The following is a 20,932-nucleotide window of genomic DNA, read 5'->3' as shown; positions in this document are numbered from 1 at the left end:
CAATGCATGGAATTGATCTTGGCTGATTATGTCATTCTGAATCTGAGTTCAGAGGAGATAGCAGCACTGAAGTAATGTGGCTGGACTAAGAATCTAGAGACCCAGGCTATTGCTCACAGGAAAGGTTGGGGGTATTGGGGGATGGTTCGGGGTAGGTAGAGAAACATACAGCGATGTGGATGGCTCTTAGCTGCCATTTGAAATGGCTGAGTAAACCAATGACTCAGCCAAGGGCAATTGGGGATGGGCAATAAGTGCAGCCTTGCCAGTGATGCCCACTTCTGTGTTACGATGAGCGTAGTGAAATCACTCAATGATGACACTTGGGCTGGCTGGAAATGTGGGTTGGAGAGTTTTCATGGAGTGAGACATGAATGATAAGTGTCCAGTGTGCTGAGGTGAGTGGACTCAGACTGAATTGAGTTGGAGGTTCAAAGTCACACAAGTTGAGAAATAATTTGGGTCAAAGGCTGAGGAAGGAAAGCAGTGAAGATGCAAACATTGTTATAACTCCCAATTCCTTGTTTCAGACACTCCAATCTTGAATATTAATCAAAAATTATTTTCAAACATGTAGTTAACTGCTAAATGGGGCAGCACAGTGGCTCAGTGGTTAGCACTGCTGCCTCACAGCACCAGGGTCCCAGGTTCGATTCCAGCCTCGGGCGACTGTCTGTGTGGAGTTTGCACATTCTCCCCGTGTCTATGTGGGTTTCCTCCGGGTGCTCCAGTTTCTTCCCACAGTCCAAAGATGTGCAGATCAGGTGAATTGACCATGCTGAATTGCCCATTGTGTTAGGTGCATTAGTCAGAGGGAAATGGATCTAGTTGGGTTGCTCATTGGAGGGTCGGTGTGGACTGGTTGGGCTGAAAGGCCTGTTATCACACTGTAGGGAATCTAATCTGATAATTTCCTGAATTTCTAAATGTCAAATTAATATTTTCTCTCACAACTTTTGTACTGTGCACTTCCATTGAAAATGGTGGAATGCAAATAATATGATGTCAAGGAGTTGGTACACAATGCCACGATAATATTTTTGTTCTTATTATTTTGTCTCCTCAGCACTTCTGTTAGGGGAGATTCAGTGTTGTCACAAATAATATGTCAATGTCAACAACAGAAATTTAACTCCAAAGTTAACTCCAGAATGTGAATATCCTTTACATGGTTGGATAAAGTCTGCCCAACTCACTGCTGTAAGCATGCTGATCAACATCAGATGGAGAAAACTGTTGAATTATTGCATAGCTTCCAGACCAGTCAGGCCTGAACCTTTAAGATAGTTATAGGACATCACAAAGTGTAACGTTCCAGTGAGAAAGTACCTGCTTGTCTTTTCTGTCTCTGTTGCTGTCTCTTTCTCTCTCTCTTCCCCCCACCCCCCCTCCCCTCTCTCACTGTGTGTGTGTGTCATGGAGTCCATAGTCAATTATGTTCTTTGTCTCCCCCTCTCCCCCTCACCTGCTCTCCCTCTCCCTCTCTCCCTTTCTCCCTCTCCCTCTCACACACACTCACTCTCTCTCTTGAACTCACTCTCACTTTCTCTCTCACATGCGTGCACATACACCCACACACACCCCCACACTCTCTCTCTATCACTCTGTGTGTTTGTGTATGTGTCATGGAGTCCATGGTCAATTATGTGCATGTAATATACAATAACATCAGTAAGGACACAACCCAGATTAAGTGCCTAAGTCTGTGATGTTATAGTTGTGTAACTAGTATTGTAATTGATTTAAAGCATCTGTCTCAACAGGAATCTGACTGTTTGCTGTATGTTATGCAGGCTAACATAGAGGAAACCTAAAAATAAAGCTAAAGCTAGTTGTGACAGCTAAAGCTGAGTGGCACTAAGTGGATGCTAATGACTGAAAACGTAACGTCAATGTGACCGTTGTGAATTCTCTTTCCCCGAACAGTCATCAATCAATCTGTCTGAGTTCAGAGATGAAGTTACAACTTCTTTAAAAGTTCATTCCTGAGATATATGCATCATTGGCTAGGCCAGCATTTATTGGCCTTCCCTAGTTGCCCTGCGAAGGTAGTGGTGAACTGTCATCTTGAACCATTCCAGACCATTTACTACAGTTACATCCACAATGTGGTTATGGAGGGAGTTCCAGGATTTTGACTCAGCAACACTGAAGCAACAGTGGTGTATTTCCAAGTCAGAATGACAAGTGCCTTGGAGGGAAACTTGCTGGTGGTGAGGTTCCCATGTAACTGCTGCCCTTGTCCTTTTAGATGGCTTTGGAAGGTGCCGTCAAAGGAGCCTTGGTGAATTTCGGCAGTGCATCTTTTAGGTGGTCTACACTGCTGCTACTGAATGTTGGTGATGGAGGAACTGGATATTTTTGTATGTGGTACTAATCAAGTGGGCTGCTTGTCCTGAATGTTGTTGGAGCTGTACTCATCTAGGCAAGTGGGGAGTATTCCATCCCATTCCTGTCTTGTACCTTTAGATGTTGGACAGGCTTTGGGGAATCAGGAAGGGTGTTACTACAACACTTGAGACTAAAGGGTTATAAATAAACTAAACCTGTACTGAAACACAGTGAGTACTTTATCTCTCTTTCTTTTAAAAAAAGTTTAAAAGTGCTGTAGGCCAGCTCAATTCTAATAAAGCAAGCCTGGAATAAAGTATGGCTACAAGTACAAAAAAGGCTATTTTCTCTACCAAAGAGACACTACCTATTTTGAAACATTGGTTGATTTGCCATTTTGTTTCTCTGAAAAGAGGTGAAAAAAAGATGTTCATGCATCGCTTCACCTGATCACTGCTGTTAATTGTATGCAAATCTGTGAGAAGCTGAGGGGGATGTCAGCATCAGGGCAACTGCATCTTTGTGACTTTTTTGGTTTCAGGAGAGAACAGAAGGAAATTGGTTTGGGGGAGGAGGTAGTTCACAGTAAGGAGGGAAGATGGTGTGACTTTGTGAGGGTATGCAGCTGGACCTTGTTTCACAGAGTAGGAATGTAAAGACTAAGCATTCTGAAAACCAGAGGGCGGAAACATGCAAATTCTCTGCATTCAACATCACTGAGCCTCCCTGTCAAATCCAGATTCTCTTGATATAAAGCTTCCATGGAACAATGAGTTTGTTGTTATTTTTCAGTCACTGTGTTACTTAGATGTCTCCCAGATTAGGACATCCTTCTTTTGAGAACATACTTTGTGAATTTGTACTGACTTCACTATGTTTCTACTTGACCTTGTTCGTGTTGTATATATTCCTCAGATCCCCGAGGACAAAATAGGCAAAACAGCTCAGAAAAATGTGTACTGCACACTATCCATGGGTCAGGTTTTAGACAAACAACAGTTCACTCAGCTGCGCTCCAACCTGCACCCTTGTATGCTTTCTTATGCCTAGACTAAACATGTTGATTGCAGAATTGAGTTTGAGTCAAACAAAAGATCCTCATTTTCAAGTGGGGGACTTTGGAGAAAAGGTTATGCAGTGGACTTTGTATTGCTGGCAGCTCCATCCTTCCTGGGCTTTCTCAGTCCTTGTACCATTGCTTTCAAAATAATAATACTCTCCATTAGATTTATCCTGTCCCAGTCCCAGTCCCAGTCACTCTCCTTCGATGCACAATATTACTCTCTTCGATCTCTACTTTCTGTTTGTTGATGTCCAATTTTCCCTGCACAATGAGAGGAGTGCAATGAGTCTTTTACATATGGCTGAGAAAGTTAGTCTTGCACAAATCTTGGGAGAGAACCAACAGTTTGTTAAATGAAACGTTGTAAGTTGAGAACTTAGACGGGAGGTTACAGAGAGAGCTGAAATTAAGGTCAGCCTCATGTGCAGTGTACCAGGGACTCTGTTCCAAGTCCTGCAGACAGTTACTAACAGGTATAATGGGGCTTCCTTGTTTTCTAGATCCTTCTTTGACCACAACAGGTTTTGTTTTAGAAGGATATGCTTGCCAATTCTGAAAGTGTTTGTCTTTTTGCCTGCTGGTTACGATAACATAGGGATGCTATGAAGAAAAGTCAGACAATTTGGGATTGCATTAATTTCAGTATATGTGTGTTTGACAGAGAGATTCAGTCTGTTTATTATTTTTCTTAGGGTCAAGTACAAAAAAATCTATTGTTTTATCTCTTTTAAGGAAGGCCCCCTGTGTGTCTCTTTTATAACCACAGCCCATACAAACATCTGAATTAGAACAGGAGTAGGTCATTCAGCTCCTCCAGGCTGCTTTGCCATTCAATAACCTTGTGGCTGATCTGTTTGTGGCCTCAACCCTACATCCTCAATAACCTCAGACTCCCTTGTTAATCACATCTCTATCTACCTCTACCTTAAAAAATATTCAGTGGCTTCTTCATCATTCTTGAGGGCAGAACGTTCCAAAGATCTGTGACCCTCTGAGACAAAACATTTCTTTCAACCTCTGTCTTAGATGGGAGACCCTTGGTTTTAAGTCTCTTTCACAAAGAGAAACATGATTTCCACAACCTCCCTGTCAGTTTATCCGGGTCCTCCATGTCTAAATAAGATCACTTCTCATCAATTATTAAAGCCTGTTGCAGTCGTTTAAGGAGAAGACACGAACTATTCAACCCTTTCATAAACTCTTATGTTCTCACACACTCAGATTAGAATAGGAGTTTGGATGAAATGATTTTAAAGTTTAGTAAAGTTAAAGGAGTATACAAGTTAGCTGGCCTCAGGGTGAACTTTATCTTTGAGTCAACATCAAGTAGTTTAAAGACTTAGTCAAATATATTTTGTTCCTCAGAAGGTAGCAGCTACTGGGCTGAGCTCATTTTTAAAAATCTCAGTCTGCAGCAAATGAACAATCTGCAGAGCAGCAGACAGGGTTTGGAACTTGCACGTTGTCTAGAGAGAGAGTGTGACAATGCTGTCACTTTGAGGTTATTTTGTCCTGCTTTTTATTTCGAAGAGAGGTTGTAAGGCAGAGGTGTAGACCTGCCTCTAAAAAAGTAAACATTTTGTGAGGCCTTGGGGTTTATTTTTTCCAAGTTGGAACAATGAAAGCAGCCTGAGTGTGGCCAAAGAGTTGGAAGCTTCACTGAAGGTCTCCTCGCTGCTACTTTCTCTGAATTTTCTCGTTTTGTTTCTTCCTGGATTGGAGAACTACATGTGAGAATCAGTGTCTGAATTTGCCTTTTTGCCAAGAAGTGTGTTTGTGGGATGTTACTATAATTGGCCAGTTCATTCGTAATAGGTACTGTATCTGTTATTTGGTTAAGTTTTCCAATAGTTAAGTTATTCCACATTTCTCTTTTTGCTTTTTGTCTGTATTTTAACTATTGTGTTTAAATAAATTGCGTTTTGCCTAACCTTGGGTCATTTGACCAGTCGTATTGCATCGGTAACATGGTATTTCGCATCTGCCTTTACAATAAAGGCAAAGTTAGGGTCTAGGTTACCTTCTTAACATATGTTGAGGGAGTCTGATCTGGTCCATAATAAGAGAGACAGAAAATGACCCACATGGGATCTTGCTTCTTCAGTATCTCAATTTTTGCTGCTGTAACAGACAAAAAAAGATGCTCATATGCACAGTGGGTTAGCCGGATTGTCACATGATAACAGTCTGTCTCCAGTTGGCTGTGGATAGCATAGCTTATAGAGTTGGCTGATTAGAAATATTGAGCTTTTAATTACAAAGGAATTGGAAGAGGTGGATGGGGAGAAGATAAAGTTCAATGTGATGAAGTGTAGGGTGATGAGGTTTGGTAAGAAGAATATGGACAGACAATATTAAATAAGGAGTATGAGATTTGAGGCTCAAGAGAACTCGAGCAGATGTGATGGACCAAACAGTCTGTTTTTGTGCAGTGAAATCTCTGTGATTCTGTAATGTCTAGACATAGCCCAGAGTATTACCCTCCAAGTGATTGTGTCTAATGGTTACTCTCCAGCTTACTACCCAGTTGATTGATTGGATTCTTTGCTAATGGGAAGAAGATGGCTCACATTCACACTCCTTGAAAGAGAATTGTTCCAGATGAAGTTCTATAAGCAGGCAACATCCACTTAATGGCCTTGGATTGTAGAAGATCCAGAGATACAGATGGACAGCCATCGTTTACTGTTATTTCAAGTCAGTAGGATAGGGCTCGAAACTTCTGGAAAAGATTCAGTTAGTGGTTTTCAACTGTACTTTTCATAAATCATGACTTCATATCGATTTTGATAATGCTCAATGTACCCTGTCATGGATTTAATCCAAACTATTTAATCTTGGTTTGTGTTGAATTGCTTGGATTTATTGTGATTGGCTTCAACAAAATGGTTGTTGATTGGGACATTATACTTCAATCGAGTTATTTGAGAAGTAAGATACTATTCTTGCTTGTGTTTTGTTCAGGATATTTGAAGAATTGGATGTTGATTGAGGCAGTTTGTTTACATTGAGATGGTTATTTATTGGGGAAATGTGTCTGTGAGATTGTTGTTGGTTGGGACAGGAACAGATTTAGTAGGCGATTGGGTGATTTTCTTTTAAACAGATTTGGCTGAGGAACAGGGCAGTGTACGTTTCACTTCTTTATTACTGCAGTCTTGGTGTTAATGTGCTGATGGCTATTATTCAATCGGCCTTACCCTGCTCATACAAACATAATTAACATTAAAGTATTGAACTGGTTAAAGTCTATGCTCATTTCCATTTTAATAAGCATTGTAACCAACAGATTTTATGATGATGCAAACATTTTTTAACAAGTACATTGAGCAAGATGGTACACAAAATGCTTTACTCGCACTGCCATTCCTTCAGGTGAAAGGACTCTGCGCAATCTATACAAATGTATTTTCCCTCATTTATTTTTCTGGACAAACCCATTTTGAAAATGCACTGAATGAAGTCTGGAAAGAAAGTGTTGTCATTCTGCTTTTTGTTCTATTTAGTAATAAAATCAATTTAAGTGGACAATCCTGAGGTCTCAGCATCGTTCCAGTAATTGTTGAAAGTTTAAGATCTGCTCATGGATACTGTCTCACATACAGTGTCAGTAGACATTCTGTCAAGTATGTGGAGTGTGCTCATTGCACCCAGTATCTAAGAGTAATTAGATGGTAGTGTAGCCAAAGAGGTATGATGGTTACATTCCTTATGATGTGACCAGATAGCCTAATCTTTCACACAAACTCCCATATGTAATTCCTTAACTTTTTTGAACATGGGAAAAATAAATGATGGGTGGATGCACCCAGATACTCCTGATTAACCAACTTTATTTCATGCAAGACTAACAGAAAGCTGTGGTTTCAAGTCCCACTGCAAGATGCTAGTATGGAATTTAGGCTGACACTCCATGCAAGACTGAGGGTATGCTGCATTGTCAGTAACTCTGTCCTGTTGAGGAGATGTTAAACTAAGGCCCAGTCTGCTGCCTTAGGTAAAAGATTCCGTAGCATAGTCCACAAGAGTAGGGGAGTTCTCACCAAAGCCCTAGTTGATGTTAATCGCTATTAATTCTATTTCCGTAATTCTATTTATGGAAATAGAAGTTAAAAAAGTGTGACGCTGGAAAAGCACAGCAGGTCAGGCAGCATCCAAGGAGTAGGAGAGTGGCCACTTCAGGCAAACGTCTTTCCTCAGGAATCACCTGTATGCAAATAGAAGTAAATACAGCAAAAGCAAACTACTGCAGATATTGGCGACCTGAAATACAAAGAGAAAGTGCTGGAGAAACTCAGCAGGTCTGACAGCGTCTACGAAGAGAAAAACGGTCAACATTTTGAGTCAGATGATTCTTCTTCAGAACTGAGTCACTGCACTCAAGGAAATAACTTTGTTTCTCTCTCCATGGATACTGCTAAACTTGCTGAGTTTCTGTAGCACTTTTATATTTTTATCATGCGATCAGAAATATTATGACTTGGCTGCTTGTGGACTATCAGGTGTATCCACAACAGTCACTGAACATAATTATTCTTATTAGAGAGTGTGGTGCTGGAAAAGCACGGCAGGTCAGGCAGCATCCTGCTCCTCGGATGCTGGCTGACCTGCTGTGCTTTTCCAGCACCACACTCTCGACTCTGATCTCCAGCATCTGCAGTCCTCACTTTCTCCTCCATAATTATTCTTATTCCTGTTTTTAATTTACAATAATTCAAGTTAAGGTACATCAGCAGTTAAGCTTCTTGTTCAAGCAGGCTGAAGGTTAGTTTATTCCAAATTACTACTGACAGTTCCTGATGAATGAAGAGATAAAGTTATTTACAAGAAAAACCAGACATCAAGATTAAAACAAGTGTATTTGGAGGAAGAAATTCCCAATATATCTCTGCGATATATCATTGGTGCTGGATAAAAGCAAATTACTGCAGATGCTGGAATCTGAAACCAAAAAAGAGAAAATGCTGGAAAATCTCAGCAAGTCTGGCAGCATCTGTAAGGAGAGAAAAGAGTTGACGTTTCAAGTCTAACTGACCCTTTGTCAAAGCTCATCTTTGTCAAAGCTGGTGCTGGTTGTTTGAGTTTTTTTTTGTTGCTTAGCTAAGGAGGTTAATGCTTGAAGTTCAGCTGCAATGACATCTGTCATTGAATAATTTGTGTTTTCTTGCATAGGTAGATTCTTCAGATCAGCAGATTTTGGGGGAGAGAACCTTGCTTGTTCTTCACTAGTTATTAAAGCCACATTCTTGGAGTTTTGCACGCTCCTCTAGCTGGCTCTTAATTTTTTTTTAAAAGCACAGTTCAATACTTGAAATGGTGGCATGTAAACTTTGAGGAATTGAAGGTTCCTCGAAGCAAGAAGTCAATTGTGCTGATACCCTGCTCTCGGCTGTCCCTTTCCAAAGCCTCAGGTCTGATCGCTCAATTGTCTGTTTGCAATCTCCAGGTATTTCAAGAGTCTTTACATGTCTGGGCATGTCCCTCTGTAATTGACCTCCAGCTTGCAGTTTATATTAGGTGATTTGTAGTAGCTTCTTATTGCCTTTGTTTGGTTAGAGTTGATTCTTGTTTTTACCAAAGTCTTAACTCCTAACTCCTAAATTAGCTGCCATATGTTCTATGAGTTTGATTTCTATTTCTATATTGTGCAGTTTAAAGGGAAGGAAATGTGTTCATATATATATTCATAGACTGGTATCTAGCAAGGTCTTCTCTAGTGCGGGGGACTGAGACAGAAACTAGTTCTTTTAAAAAGACAGAAACATGCAGAAGTTTTTTTTCAGTGAGTGTACAGGTTTCTGCATAGTGAAGCAGGCACTTTAAAGTGGTAATAAGGTGAATCTTGAGTGAGGTTTGAGTATATGTAAGGTTAAGGACAAAAGAGTTGAATCTTTAGCTCTGATATTTGTAATAAGACTGTTTCAACTAGTTCTCGAGTAGTGTAAAATAGTTTGTGCCCCGCCTTGAACATAATGATCAAATCTCAGGTTCTGCTTATTGGGAAAATACTGGGAGGAAAAGAAGCCAATGATATCAGAATAGTGAAGTGCTGAATGGAAAATAAGTGTGGAGTGTGCAGTCAGTTACTTATTCTTCAAGACCTCGAAGTGAACAAACTTCTGCAGTTGCAAAATGTTATTAATGTGAAAAGAGAAACCTATACCAAAAAACTTAATAAGAAAATAGTTTTATTGACATAATAATGTATTGATTTAAAACTGAATTTTAACAAGTCCTGGTCATCATACAGATTTGCATGTTATTCAAATCCAATCAGAAAATACACTTCAAGTCCATCATACTGTTGCCAGGCTGCCAATGCCTTTATTTTATCATCTATAGTATATGGTTGTGATATGTAAAATGGGATATACATGGAAAATTAGTGATCACCACTGATTTTAAGTGGGACTGGAGTTGTGATAAATGCCTGCAGGGAGGCAGAATGGCACAAAATCACTGGAAAGTATATTATCATTAATCGATGGTATAATTCACCAAATTAACAGTTTTCTTCTCTTTGATAGTTTTTTTTCATTCTTGCATCACAAATGGTGCAATTTCCTCAGCTTACCCAGACAATCCTGGATATTGTTCAAAAATATAAACAGTTTTGGCTAATTAGGGTTAATTAGCTGTAGATTGTAGTCTAGATAAATAATAGTGTGGCTGTATCAACTAATGGTTAGAGGGCATCATTTTTATCAAGTGTTTGGCAGACTTTCTTCTTTGGAATTATAACTGTCAAAATCAACAGACAGCAAAAATTCCATGAAGGCATTTACGTGATCTAATTTCTCTGAGTATGATGTATGACAGCTGTTCTTCCTGCGTCTGTGGTGCAGTTGTTGAGTAAGCAGGACCTATGGGCAAGGGTGAAGATCAGTTGGCATCCAAAACTCAGCAAACGCATGTCGGCTCTGACATGGTGCTCTCGTGCACCGTGGCAATGCTGAGTTCCCTTTGTCTGTTACATAGAGACATACAATGTAGGAACAAGACGATACCATTCAGCCCCCTGTCCCTGCTTCCCAATTTAATAAGATTCAATCCATCTCGCCTGGACGTGCTCTCTGAAAATTTTGACTTGATGCTAATCCCCTGCATTTCTCTGTAGCCCTCGCACACTGTTTCTAATTGCATACTCATTTAATGCCCCCTTGAATGCCTCAATTGAAACTGCCTCTACCATGCATCCAGGCTGTTCATTCTAGACCTGAACTGCTCATTGTGTGGAAAAAAGATTTTCTTTCCCTTGCATTTACTTCTTTTGCAAACACTTTAAAAACCAGATGGCACAGCTTTAATGATCATAGAAATGGGAATAGTTTCACATTAACTGCTCTGTCCAGATGATCATCATTTTGAAAACTTCTAACAGAACTCTCTTAGCTTTCTGTTCTCCAAGGAAAAGAGTCTCAACCTTTCTCATTTATTCTCATCACTGAAGCTCCTTGTCTCTGGAACCAATTTCATAAACCTCCTCTGCACTTCCTTTATGCATTTACATCTTTTATAAAGTGTGGTGCACAGTACTCTAAGTGAGCTTTAATTAGCGTCCTGTACAAGTTCCACATAATCTCCCTGCTCTTGCACTCTATGCACTTATTAATTAAGTCTGTAATACTGTACGATTTGTTGACTGTGCTCTCCTTTTATCCTGCAATTTTTAAATGATTCATACTGATATAAACCCAGCTCTCAGCTCCTTCACACCCTTTAGAATAATACCCTTTGTTTTACATTGTCACTTCTTGTCCTTTGTTTCAAAGTGCATTACCTCAAACATCTCTGTATTGAACTTCATCTACCCACCCATGCTTCCAATATGTCAATGTCCTTTTCAAATCCTACTTCTCCTCAAAGTGTACAATTCTCCCAAGTTTTGTATCATCTGCAAACTTTGAAAGTGGCTCCTGTAATCTAAGACTGAAATCATTTTTAAATATTAGGAAAGCAAATGTCCCAATACTGACCCCAAGGGAAGTCCACTTGTTTCAACCTGAAAAATATGCATTCACCATTACATTCTGTTTCATATGACTCAACCAATTTTCTATCAAATATCTTTCATCCCACATCAACAACATCACATTCATCAACCATCTGTTACCTCTTCAAAGAACTTTGACTTAGTTAAACATGATATTTCGTTAATTTGATAGTTCTTCTGAATCAGTCCATATTTTCCGTGTGGCTATTAATCCTATCTTGAATAATTGTTTCTAGACCATCAAAGTTAAGCTGAATTGTCTGTAATGGCTGGGCTTATTCTTACTGCCATTTTTGAAAAAGATATTCCATTTGCAATTCCCCAGTCCACTGTCATCACCCCTAGGGAAGATTGAAAGACTATTGCCTTTGCAATTGCTGTTATAACTTTTATTTTAATATCCTTGGATACTTCCCATCTGGTTCTGGTGTCTTATCGACTTTAAGTACTGACAGCTTATCCAAAACCCATCTGTTTTGAACCCTTTGTGTGACTGGAGTTCCTCCCCTGTAGCTATGCCCTGGACAGTATCTGCCTCATAGGTAAAATAGATGCACATTATTCATCTTTTGTATTGCCTCTTTCCTCTTGTGAAAATCCCCTTTTTGGTCCCCTATTGGCCCTATTCCTCCTTCTGTCACACTTTTACTATTGATGTGCATATGGAATCCTTTAGAATTTCCCTTTGTCTGCTACCACTCTTTTTCATGATGACATTGCTTGGTGGAATCTATTCACCACCCACGAGTGGGAAGGATATAAAGGAAGAAATTGCAAGGAAATTATAGACGATGCAAACATCATAGTGATAGAATGGTTAGCTCTAATTACTGAATATAGGTTGGGAAAGTGGGTAGTATAAGGAACAGCATGAGACATGCACTCTTCGATTGTGTTCAGGAGAATTTCCGACAGCAACATGCATCCAGTCTAACAAGAAAGGAGTCATTGCAAGATCTGCTTCTTGGAACAGAGTCACGCCAAAGGATCAAGTGACAGTGGAGGAATATTAAGGGGACAGCGAGCATTGTATCATAAGTTTAGGATGCTGATGGAAAATGACAAAGAGCAAAGTAGAGTTAGAATAATCAGAGAATTGACTTCAATGAGGCAGGACTGGATAGACTGAAAGCTTGGCTGGTTGGAGAAACAGGAGATGTGCAATGGGCTATCCTCAAAGGAAATAGATTGGGCACAATTAAGAATAATTCACTTCAAAGAGAAAGTTAGTGAAAACAAATCCAGAGCTTTGTGGATGACAAAGGAGACAGAAATTAAGTTAAAGATGATAAATTATCATGTGCTAAAGTACAGGAGTGCAGGAGTACAGTGAAAAGTGTACAAAGTCGCCATTCTCCTATTGCCATCTTGGTTACAAAACCAGAATTTAAAATAAACAGCAGAAATTGAAGAAACTGAGCCAAAAGGGAAAAAAACATTCAGATCTAAATGAAGATCTTAAAGTCCCATCACAATAAAGGTGTATGGAATGCTCAGGTGCCTGGGCCTAGCCATAGCGTATAGCCTTTTGCTCCTGTCATCATTTCCAGTTGCTGGGAGGAGCTTTTCTGCCGCTTCAATCACCAGGAGTCGCGAGCATACTGTTGAGAAAGTGCTGAGAAAGTGCACTTCTGACTGGTATCAGATAGAAAGTACAAATGAGAACCAAGCTGAATATAGAACATTTTGAAAAGAGGTGAAAAAGCATATAAGAAACATAGAAAGGATTGCCCCTTCCACTAGCACTATCCCAGTCCATACTGAGTAATTAAAACTCCCCATTACAATATATCTGTGATATGTATGATTTTTGCGTGTTTCTGTTATTTCCTCGCAGGTTTGACTGTAGCAAACTGACATTAGGCCCTAGTTTCAGCTTCTTGCAAGTGTACTTAAATTTGGCTGATGTAAGGACAACACCTCTGGATATCTAATGGGTGACATAATCTCATTATCCTCTCTCGTTCGATAATGATGATATGAAAGGAGGTGGATGCACACAGTGCCTACCCTCTCCCATTGGAAATTCTTGATGTGTGATGAATTAATGAGACTTTACTGGTTTTGTTCAAAATTCTAGGCTCCACTTGTCATATCATTCCATTCTCTTGCACTGAAAAATTTGGGGTGATTTTGTTTGAAGGAAAGAAACTCACCGTGGTATAGACCCATTTCAGTATTTTTAGCCCCACAATCCTCCTCCCTTGCATGGCTGGAGTGAACTAACAAGTTGCTATACAGAATCTTCCACAAATTAGTAGCTTCTAGACAGCCTGTAACCACAGCTCTGGTAACATTTACAATTTTTAAAGGGAGTTTCCTTTGCATGCCCCAAACAAGGTTCTTGTAGTAGGATGAAAGAGCCCCTCAGTTCCACATCAGTGCTGCCTTTACTTTTTCACATGGATGTTTCACTGGATTGATAATTCTGTGCATTAAGTCATTGTGCATAGCAAATCTATGGCTTAAAGTAGGAACAAGGGAAGTCCAGACGTAATAGAAATATATTACATAGAACATTCAGGAGACTAGACCATTCAGAAAAACACTGGAACAAGAATAAGTCATTCAGCTGATGAAGTCCACTTTGCAGTTTTTGTTAGATATAGTAGCTGTATCTTATTAATTACAAATGTCTTTCTTATCTCCTTTTTAAAAATATCTTTACTTTCAACAAATCCCCTAACTTGCCAAATAACTGAGACTTTAGATTAGATTAGATTAGATTACTTACAGTGTGGAAACAGGCCCTTCAGCCCAACAAGTCCACACCGCCCCGCCGAAGCGTAACCCACCCATACCCCTACCCCTACATCTACATCTACCCCTTACCTAACACTACGGGCAATTTAGCATGGCCAATTCACCTGACCTGCACATCTTTGTGACTGTGGGAGGAAACCGGAGCACCCGGAGGAAACCCACGCAGACACGGGGAGAACGTGCAAACTCCACACAGTCAGTCGCCTGAGGCGGGAATTGAACCCGGGTCTCTGGCGCTGTGAGGCAGCAGTGCTAACCACTGTGCCACCGTGCCGCCCATGAATTCTACATCTTAGTAATGTACTCCAACTCCAAATTCAAATGATAAAACTCCAGCTCCAGTCCTGAGGGGACAAGAGTTCCCGATACTTACCAATTTTAAAATGTCCCTTTATTAATAAGTCTAGATCTGAACCTGTTTGTTTTTAAATATTTATGTCATCAGCCTGTCTCCAAATGCATTACAGTGCAGTTTTGGTTTCCTGTTCTAAAGGAAGATTTCTGTGCTTTCGAAGGATTACAGAAAGGTTTCAGGGACAAGATCATTGTCTTTTGAAGACAGGCTGAGTAAATTAGATTCTAGATTAGAGTGGTGCTGGAAAAGCACAGCAATTCAGGCCGCATCCTAGGAGCAGGAAAATCGACGTTTCAGGCAAAAGTCCTTCATCAGAAATAGAGTTCTATTCCTGATGAAGGGCTTTTGCCTGAAACGTCGATTTTCCTGCTCCTCTGATGCTGCCTGAGCTGCTGTGCTTTTCCAGCACCACTCTAATCTAGAATCTGGTTTCCAGCATCTGCAGTCCTTGTTTTTACCTGAGTAAATTAGATTTATGTTCTCTGGAGTTTTGAGTTTTACAAGAGCAGTCCCATTCTTCATAAGATTAAGAAGTGATCTTACTGAAGCATTCAAGATTGTGAATAGGCTTGGCAGGTTACGTTGTGAGAGGTCCTTTCCCTTGGCTAGGTCATTTAAAATACAGGGACACAGTCTCAGGATATGGGATCAGTCATTCAGGACTGAGGTGAGAAATGTCTTCACTCAGATGCTTGTGAATCTTAGTAATTGTCTGCGTTACAGAGCCGTGGATGCTGTATTGTTGAGGATATTTTAGATTGATAGACTTTTGATCTGTCAGGGAATTGACGCTTACGGGGTGTGGGCAAGAGAGTGGAGTTGAAGTGGAAGATGAACCCTGATCATATTGAACCAGAGAGTGGGCTCAAGGGGGCTGGATGGTCTCCTCCTGCTCTTATTTCTCATGTTGCATTCTTATGTTCAAACCCTTAGGAAGACATTGACCAATTCTTCTTTAATGTCAGATGGTACATAACTGAGAGGAAGTTGTCTGCAAATCAACCATGGGATTTGAATAACATGATTTGGTCTGCATAGTTCCTGTTGTCTGCTGCTGTCCAACAGTATTACCTTCCAGTTAATTCTCTGCTCGCCAAAAGCTTTGGTGGTGACGTGACTTTTTTCAGCAGTCATTATTCTATTGCTTCTGCATAAATCCCTTCCTGTCAAAAGGAAAAATATTGTGCTTTAGTTTTATATGTGAATCTCACCAATCAAGTTTCTTTCTGATCTTGTTGCAGGTCATTCAAACCAGACTTTGTTGTTATTCGCCAGCATGTGTATAACATGGCTCATGGTGAGGACTACCGTAATCTCATCATTGGCTTCCAGTATGGCAGAGTGCCTTCACTGAATTCTCTTCAATCCATCTATAATTTCTGCAATAAGCCTTGGATGGTGAGTTTAGCTACTAGCATCTGCTGTGCAGACATTTCTGTTTACATAGTCTGAGAAGCATTTTACAACAGCATTCCAATTCACCTTGTTGTATGTCCGTTGCAGTGAATCGGCCCTCTGTGGGTTCATCATCCTTGGTCCCCGTTGTAATTTTGGGTGGGTGAGCTTCCAACTCATCGGTTGCACAACAGAACAGGCACAGGGTACTTTGACTTTGGAACTGATTACATTTCTTTGTTGGCTTTCTGACCCAATTAGTGAAGACTCTAAGCAAAATAGCATTGTCAGTGTAATTTCTAGCACACCAGCCAAAGTGAGGATATGCTTCTTGAAGTGGGGTTATATTGTCTTTCTCTGACTTTGCTGCAAGGAGACTCAGGTAGCACCCCGAGTACGTCCTGGTGGGAGCAATCAGGGTGAGGAAGCAATTGCTTTCAGCCATTGGAGGGAGGATCCCACAGTAACAGGTACAGCACGCACTGAGAAAGACTGCTGAGGTTTTGTCAGTTTCAGTGCGTCACCCATATAGTGGCTTGGATGCAGCGCAGGAAACCATGCAACGACCTCTCAAGAGCAGTGAGGGTGAGAAACACTCTCTTCATTTCTCCATTTCATTCAACCACACAAGGCAATGTTTCTATTATCCACCTCTTTCCCTTCTTTCCCCAGCACAAAGATGCACTTGATCATTTCTCATCCTCATTCCAAACACGCACTCATCTTTTCATTGCTGCCTTCACAATAAATTCTGGTACCATTCTCCTCTCATTTACTCAACTTTGTGCAACCATCAACTTCTAACGAGGCTCCTATTCACCTTACACTTCAGACAGCTATGCTTCACACCTTCTCCTTCTAATTACATTGGTGACCTCACATTAGGCAGATCCACTGACTGAGACACTAATTTTCACTCCCTCCTATTTTCACCAGAACAGGACAGAATACACCACCAGGGAGAGGAGTGAGACCAGCTGATAATGAACTTCCTCAAGCTGGAGGAGTTATGCTCCAGTAGTCTACAGGAAATCAGTTGATCTGTTCAGAATTGTCAGACTAAGGCCAGGGGCTTATCAGGGGACCCTCGCTCTTACTTGCAACTTCTTCTGAACTTTTGAAAAAGATACAATCACACAGCAAATAAAATTAAGACTGAAATTATATCAGGGACCCCTGTTTGATTTTATTCATGTGGTGCTCCCTTCTTTCAGGTTATGTTCATGGTCTCAGACAGCACAAGTTTAAAATTGAAGTTGGTGAGCTTCCAAAAAGAACACTGTGTTGATTTTTTTTCCCCCTGATTTTATCCACTCTTTCACCCTGTTACTGTCAGGTAGTTGTAGTTAAAATCAGCATGTTTGAAATAGTTGAATGATACATGTTCACTGTCTCATTAATTTAGTATCAAAAAATACCTTTTTTTTTGTGCTTAGTCCAGCACACTCTGTCGCCCCTGTCTTTAGTGCTCAGCCTCAGTGACAGGCCATTAGGGGGCCCAAGGGCCTTAACTTCATTTTAGTTGCACTTTCTCACAAGGAGATGACCACGGCTTCAGTGCCTAAATCCACTGGGGACGTTTCCAAGAGCCTGCGTGGGGAATGTCAAAAACAAAGTAGTCCCTTGGCAACATAATTACTCAACAGTCACAGCACATACAAATAACATTTGTATCGCGTTTAGAAATGTAACAAACTCTGACAACTTATGGAAATGATTGATGCTAGTGAACTAGGAAGACAGTGCTGTACACAAGCCTTATTTCCACAAATATTCTTAAGCTGAATGATTTGATCAAATGCAGTTTCTTTCTATCATTGTTCACTGTTGATCTGTTCCTTTGATCGACACTAAGAAATTCTATTTTTCTTTCTCACCATCTTCATTTTCCACATCCTCTCCTACTCCTCTGTCTCAACCCCTCCCTTCCACCCTCTCTTCCCCAGCCTGTGTCTCTTCATTTCTCCCATTAACTCCCACAATCTCACCATTGCATTGCCCTCTGCTTCTCTCTCATATAAACTCAACAACTCGCAAATACTTCATTCTGCTTCATACATTTTCCCATTCCCTCTGTCAGCCCTTTCCAGTTTTACTACTGTCTCCACACACTTCCTTGCCTTTTCAGGCTCTGTCTGCTGGATTCTTTTTAAAGCCAGTTTCCTAGCACGAAGCTAAGAAGCCAACAATTTGTATTTTCTTTTTTAAAAAGTATACATTGTACGACAAATAGCCTGGCATAGTAAGCTCTTAAAATGAATCACATTAGTCCTGGAAAACTGGCATAAATGAATGGGAATTAGAAAGGAATTGAGGTCAAGTAAAAATGCAACAACAATGCAAAGAACAGGCAGGTCATCAGAGACCAAGAACTAAATACATTTTTGTATTCACGAATGGGATGTCAGCATGATTACTAGCCAATATTTGTTACTTGTCTCTAATCGCCCTTGAGAAAGTGGTGGTGAGCTGCTGCCTTGGTCCTGCAGTCTGTGTGGTGTAGATACACCCACAGTGCTGTTAGGTAGAGTTTTTGACCCAGTGACATTGAAAGAGTAACAGTATATTTCCACGTCCGAATGGTGTGTGGCTTGGTGGCAATCTTGCAGATGGTGCTGTTCTTGTGCATCTGTTGCTTTTGTCCTTCCAGGTGATAGGGTTTATAGCTTTTGGAAAGTCGTATCAGAGGACTGTTGGTGAAATACTACACGCATGTTGTAGATGGTACACACTGCTGCCTCTTTGCATCTTTTGGTGCAGTGAGTGAACATTGAAGGCAGTCAAGGCAACTACTATATCCTGGTTGAGTTTGAGCTTGTTGGTGTTTGTGAAGCTGCTCATACCCAGGCAAGTGGAGAGTATCCCCTCACACTCCTGACTCGGTTAGTAAGCTTTGAGAATCGAGAGGTGAAATACTAATGGTGGTGATAAATTTGAACTCTTACCTTCCGTCATCCAATGGAATGAATATTGGAGACCTCTGAAAGCTAAGATGCTTTTTAAAAATGAAGAAACTTGGGCATAAGTGGCTGCAGTGATCACCTGACCACATATTGAGGCAAACTTCATGAAGCCAATGTGAAAGAAAGAAAATTTACTGAAATTATCCTTTTTACGTTAAGATATTAAAACCAGGCAATATTCATTTTCTGTTTAGTGCAGACTGCAAACCATTGTCTGTAAGATTAAAGGTGATCAGTGTCTGCTCAAGTACAACTGTTGACTAGGATAACTGTCAGCAGTTTGTTTCCAAAGGAATAGTGATTTAACTATGTTTTCTCTTCACAGATGCTGCCAGACCTGATTTTCTGTTGGAAGCAAATTAAATTCCAGTGTTCTGATAAAAGGCTTATGGGAAAGATGTAGAGGTGCCCCCAGTTAAAGTTGATTTAGAGAGTGAACATGTTGCAGGCCTGAAAACAGTGGGAATAGTCCCAAGTAGGAAGCAGCAGAGAGGCCATGGAGCAAGAATTGCTTCCAATCGAAAATCTTTTATTCTTCTCGCTAGCATCCAATGTTTTGGTGGATGCTGATTTCTCATTCTGGTTGTTTAAAGCAATCGATGATCACTTCTGTAAAACAAAGAACAGTGGATGCTGAAGATCTGAAACAAACAGAACTAGAAAGTGCAGGAGAAACACATCTGTGATCTGTTATCCACCAAAGCACAGGACCAAATCTCAAACCTCAACCAGTCAGATCAGGCTGTTGTAGAGTTAAATTAGAATGAGGTGCAAATGCAAACCTTTGACTTCCACCCACTAATCTTCTAGAGATGACATTTGTAAAAATACTTCAATTCAGCACCTGCTTATAAACATGGGCAGTAAAGGGCCAAAACTTGGAAGGATGGCTTAGGCCAGGCAGTAAGTTCAGCTGCTATTCCCAAAGTAGGTATTGACCCTTGGTTAGGGGGAAGAAAGTGAATGCAGAATATCTGTGTGTATCTAACTGGTTTTTGGATTATTTCAACTTGCCCTTATAATGGAACACTCAGCAGAAGAAGAGAAATATTGTTTGCATTTGTACTTCAGGGTAGGGAGGTGTTATGAGAGGTTAAAATGGACTTTTAATTTCCATTATCTGATAGTTATATCTGAGATATTTAATGAACTGAAATGGTTTTTAAGGAATGTGAACCTAAAAATGCTGCAGTGATTACCTGATGCACTATCTCAGTGAGATGTGACAATGACCATTGACTGACACATACTTGGTGTGCAATCTACTTACCTGAATATTGTTCAGAGCTTGCAGTATATGGACATGAACTGCTCTGTATTTGTGAAAGATTGTGTAATCATCAGCAAACATCCTCAATGTTGATCTTATAATAGAGGGAAGGTGCTTGATGAGGCTGAAAATAGTTATGCGTATAGCATTATCACTGAGGAATTCCAGCAGTCTCACAGGGCAACAACCTTATCGTTTTTACAACAATCTTATAGTTTCATGGTCACCATTACCAGGCTAGCTTTTAATTCCCAATGCATTAATTGATTAAAGTTAAATTTCACCAGCTGCAGGGAATAATGTGACTTCAGGGAGAGTTTTTTTAAAAATCTGGCCTTCTTTTACATCTGAATCCCAGAGGTGAAACGTTGGTATGCTAACCCTTGCACTATCCAAATCTCTGTAAACTCAGCTCTGAGGATGACCCCACCCAAGAATTAGAGAGGAGACAGTACAAGGATCAGCCTAGCTGCAAATGTTAAATCCAGCTTTTGTTCTGAAATTTTAAATACTTTCAAATGAAAAGCAAAATTATTTTAAACAGAAACTCAGTAAATGTGTTCAGATGAAGTAAAAATGGAATTCATTCCAGAGTATGCAAAGTTAAAATGTCAGACGGAACTTTTTTCTATTTATGGAATTTCAACTTGGCTCAAAACTGCAATAACTTGCATGTTTGTTTTTAGAAAAAATTGGATGTGGTAACACAGAACAGTGGCTTTAGCAGAGTGGCTTATTAAATGTGATACAGGTCGTTCTGCTATAACATGGGTTTCATTAACATAAATTCGCTGTGAAG

At 40.2% G+C, this 20,932-nt stretch overlaps 1 protein-coding gene across 2 annotated transcripts in view; it reads left to right on the top strand.

Moving 5' to 3' along the window:
• The window catches only part of LOC140458103 (synapsin-3-like), a 268,932-nt gene that overhangs the window by 127,055 nt on the left and 120,945 nt on the right, over positions 1 to 20,932 (top strand). For both annotated transcript variants that reach the window (XM_072552177.1, XM_072552178.1), the window contains exon 5: positions 15,747 to 15,903. In XM_072552177.1, coding sequence (XP_072408278.1) covers positions 15,747 to 15,903 — 157 coding nt within the window. The remainder of the gene's footprint in view (positions 1 to 15,746; positions 15,904 to 20,932) is intronic.

This window comes from Chiloscyllium punctatum, chromosome 32, assembly GCF_047496795.1.
Source record: "Chiloscyllium punctatum isolate Juve2018m chromosome 32, sChiPun1.3, whole genome shotgun sequence".
NCBI classification, from domain to species: domain Eukaryota; kingdom Metazoa; phylum Chordata; class Chondrichthyes; order Orectolobiformes; family Hemiscylliidae; genus Chiloscyllium; species Chiloscyllium punctatum.
The sequence above is the reverse complement of the archived record's forward strand: the minus strand, read 5'-3'. Positions and strand labels throughout refer to the sequence as shown.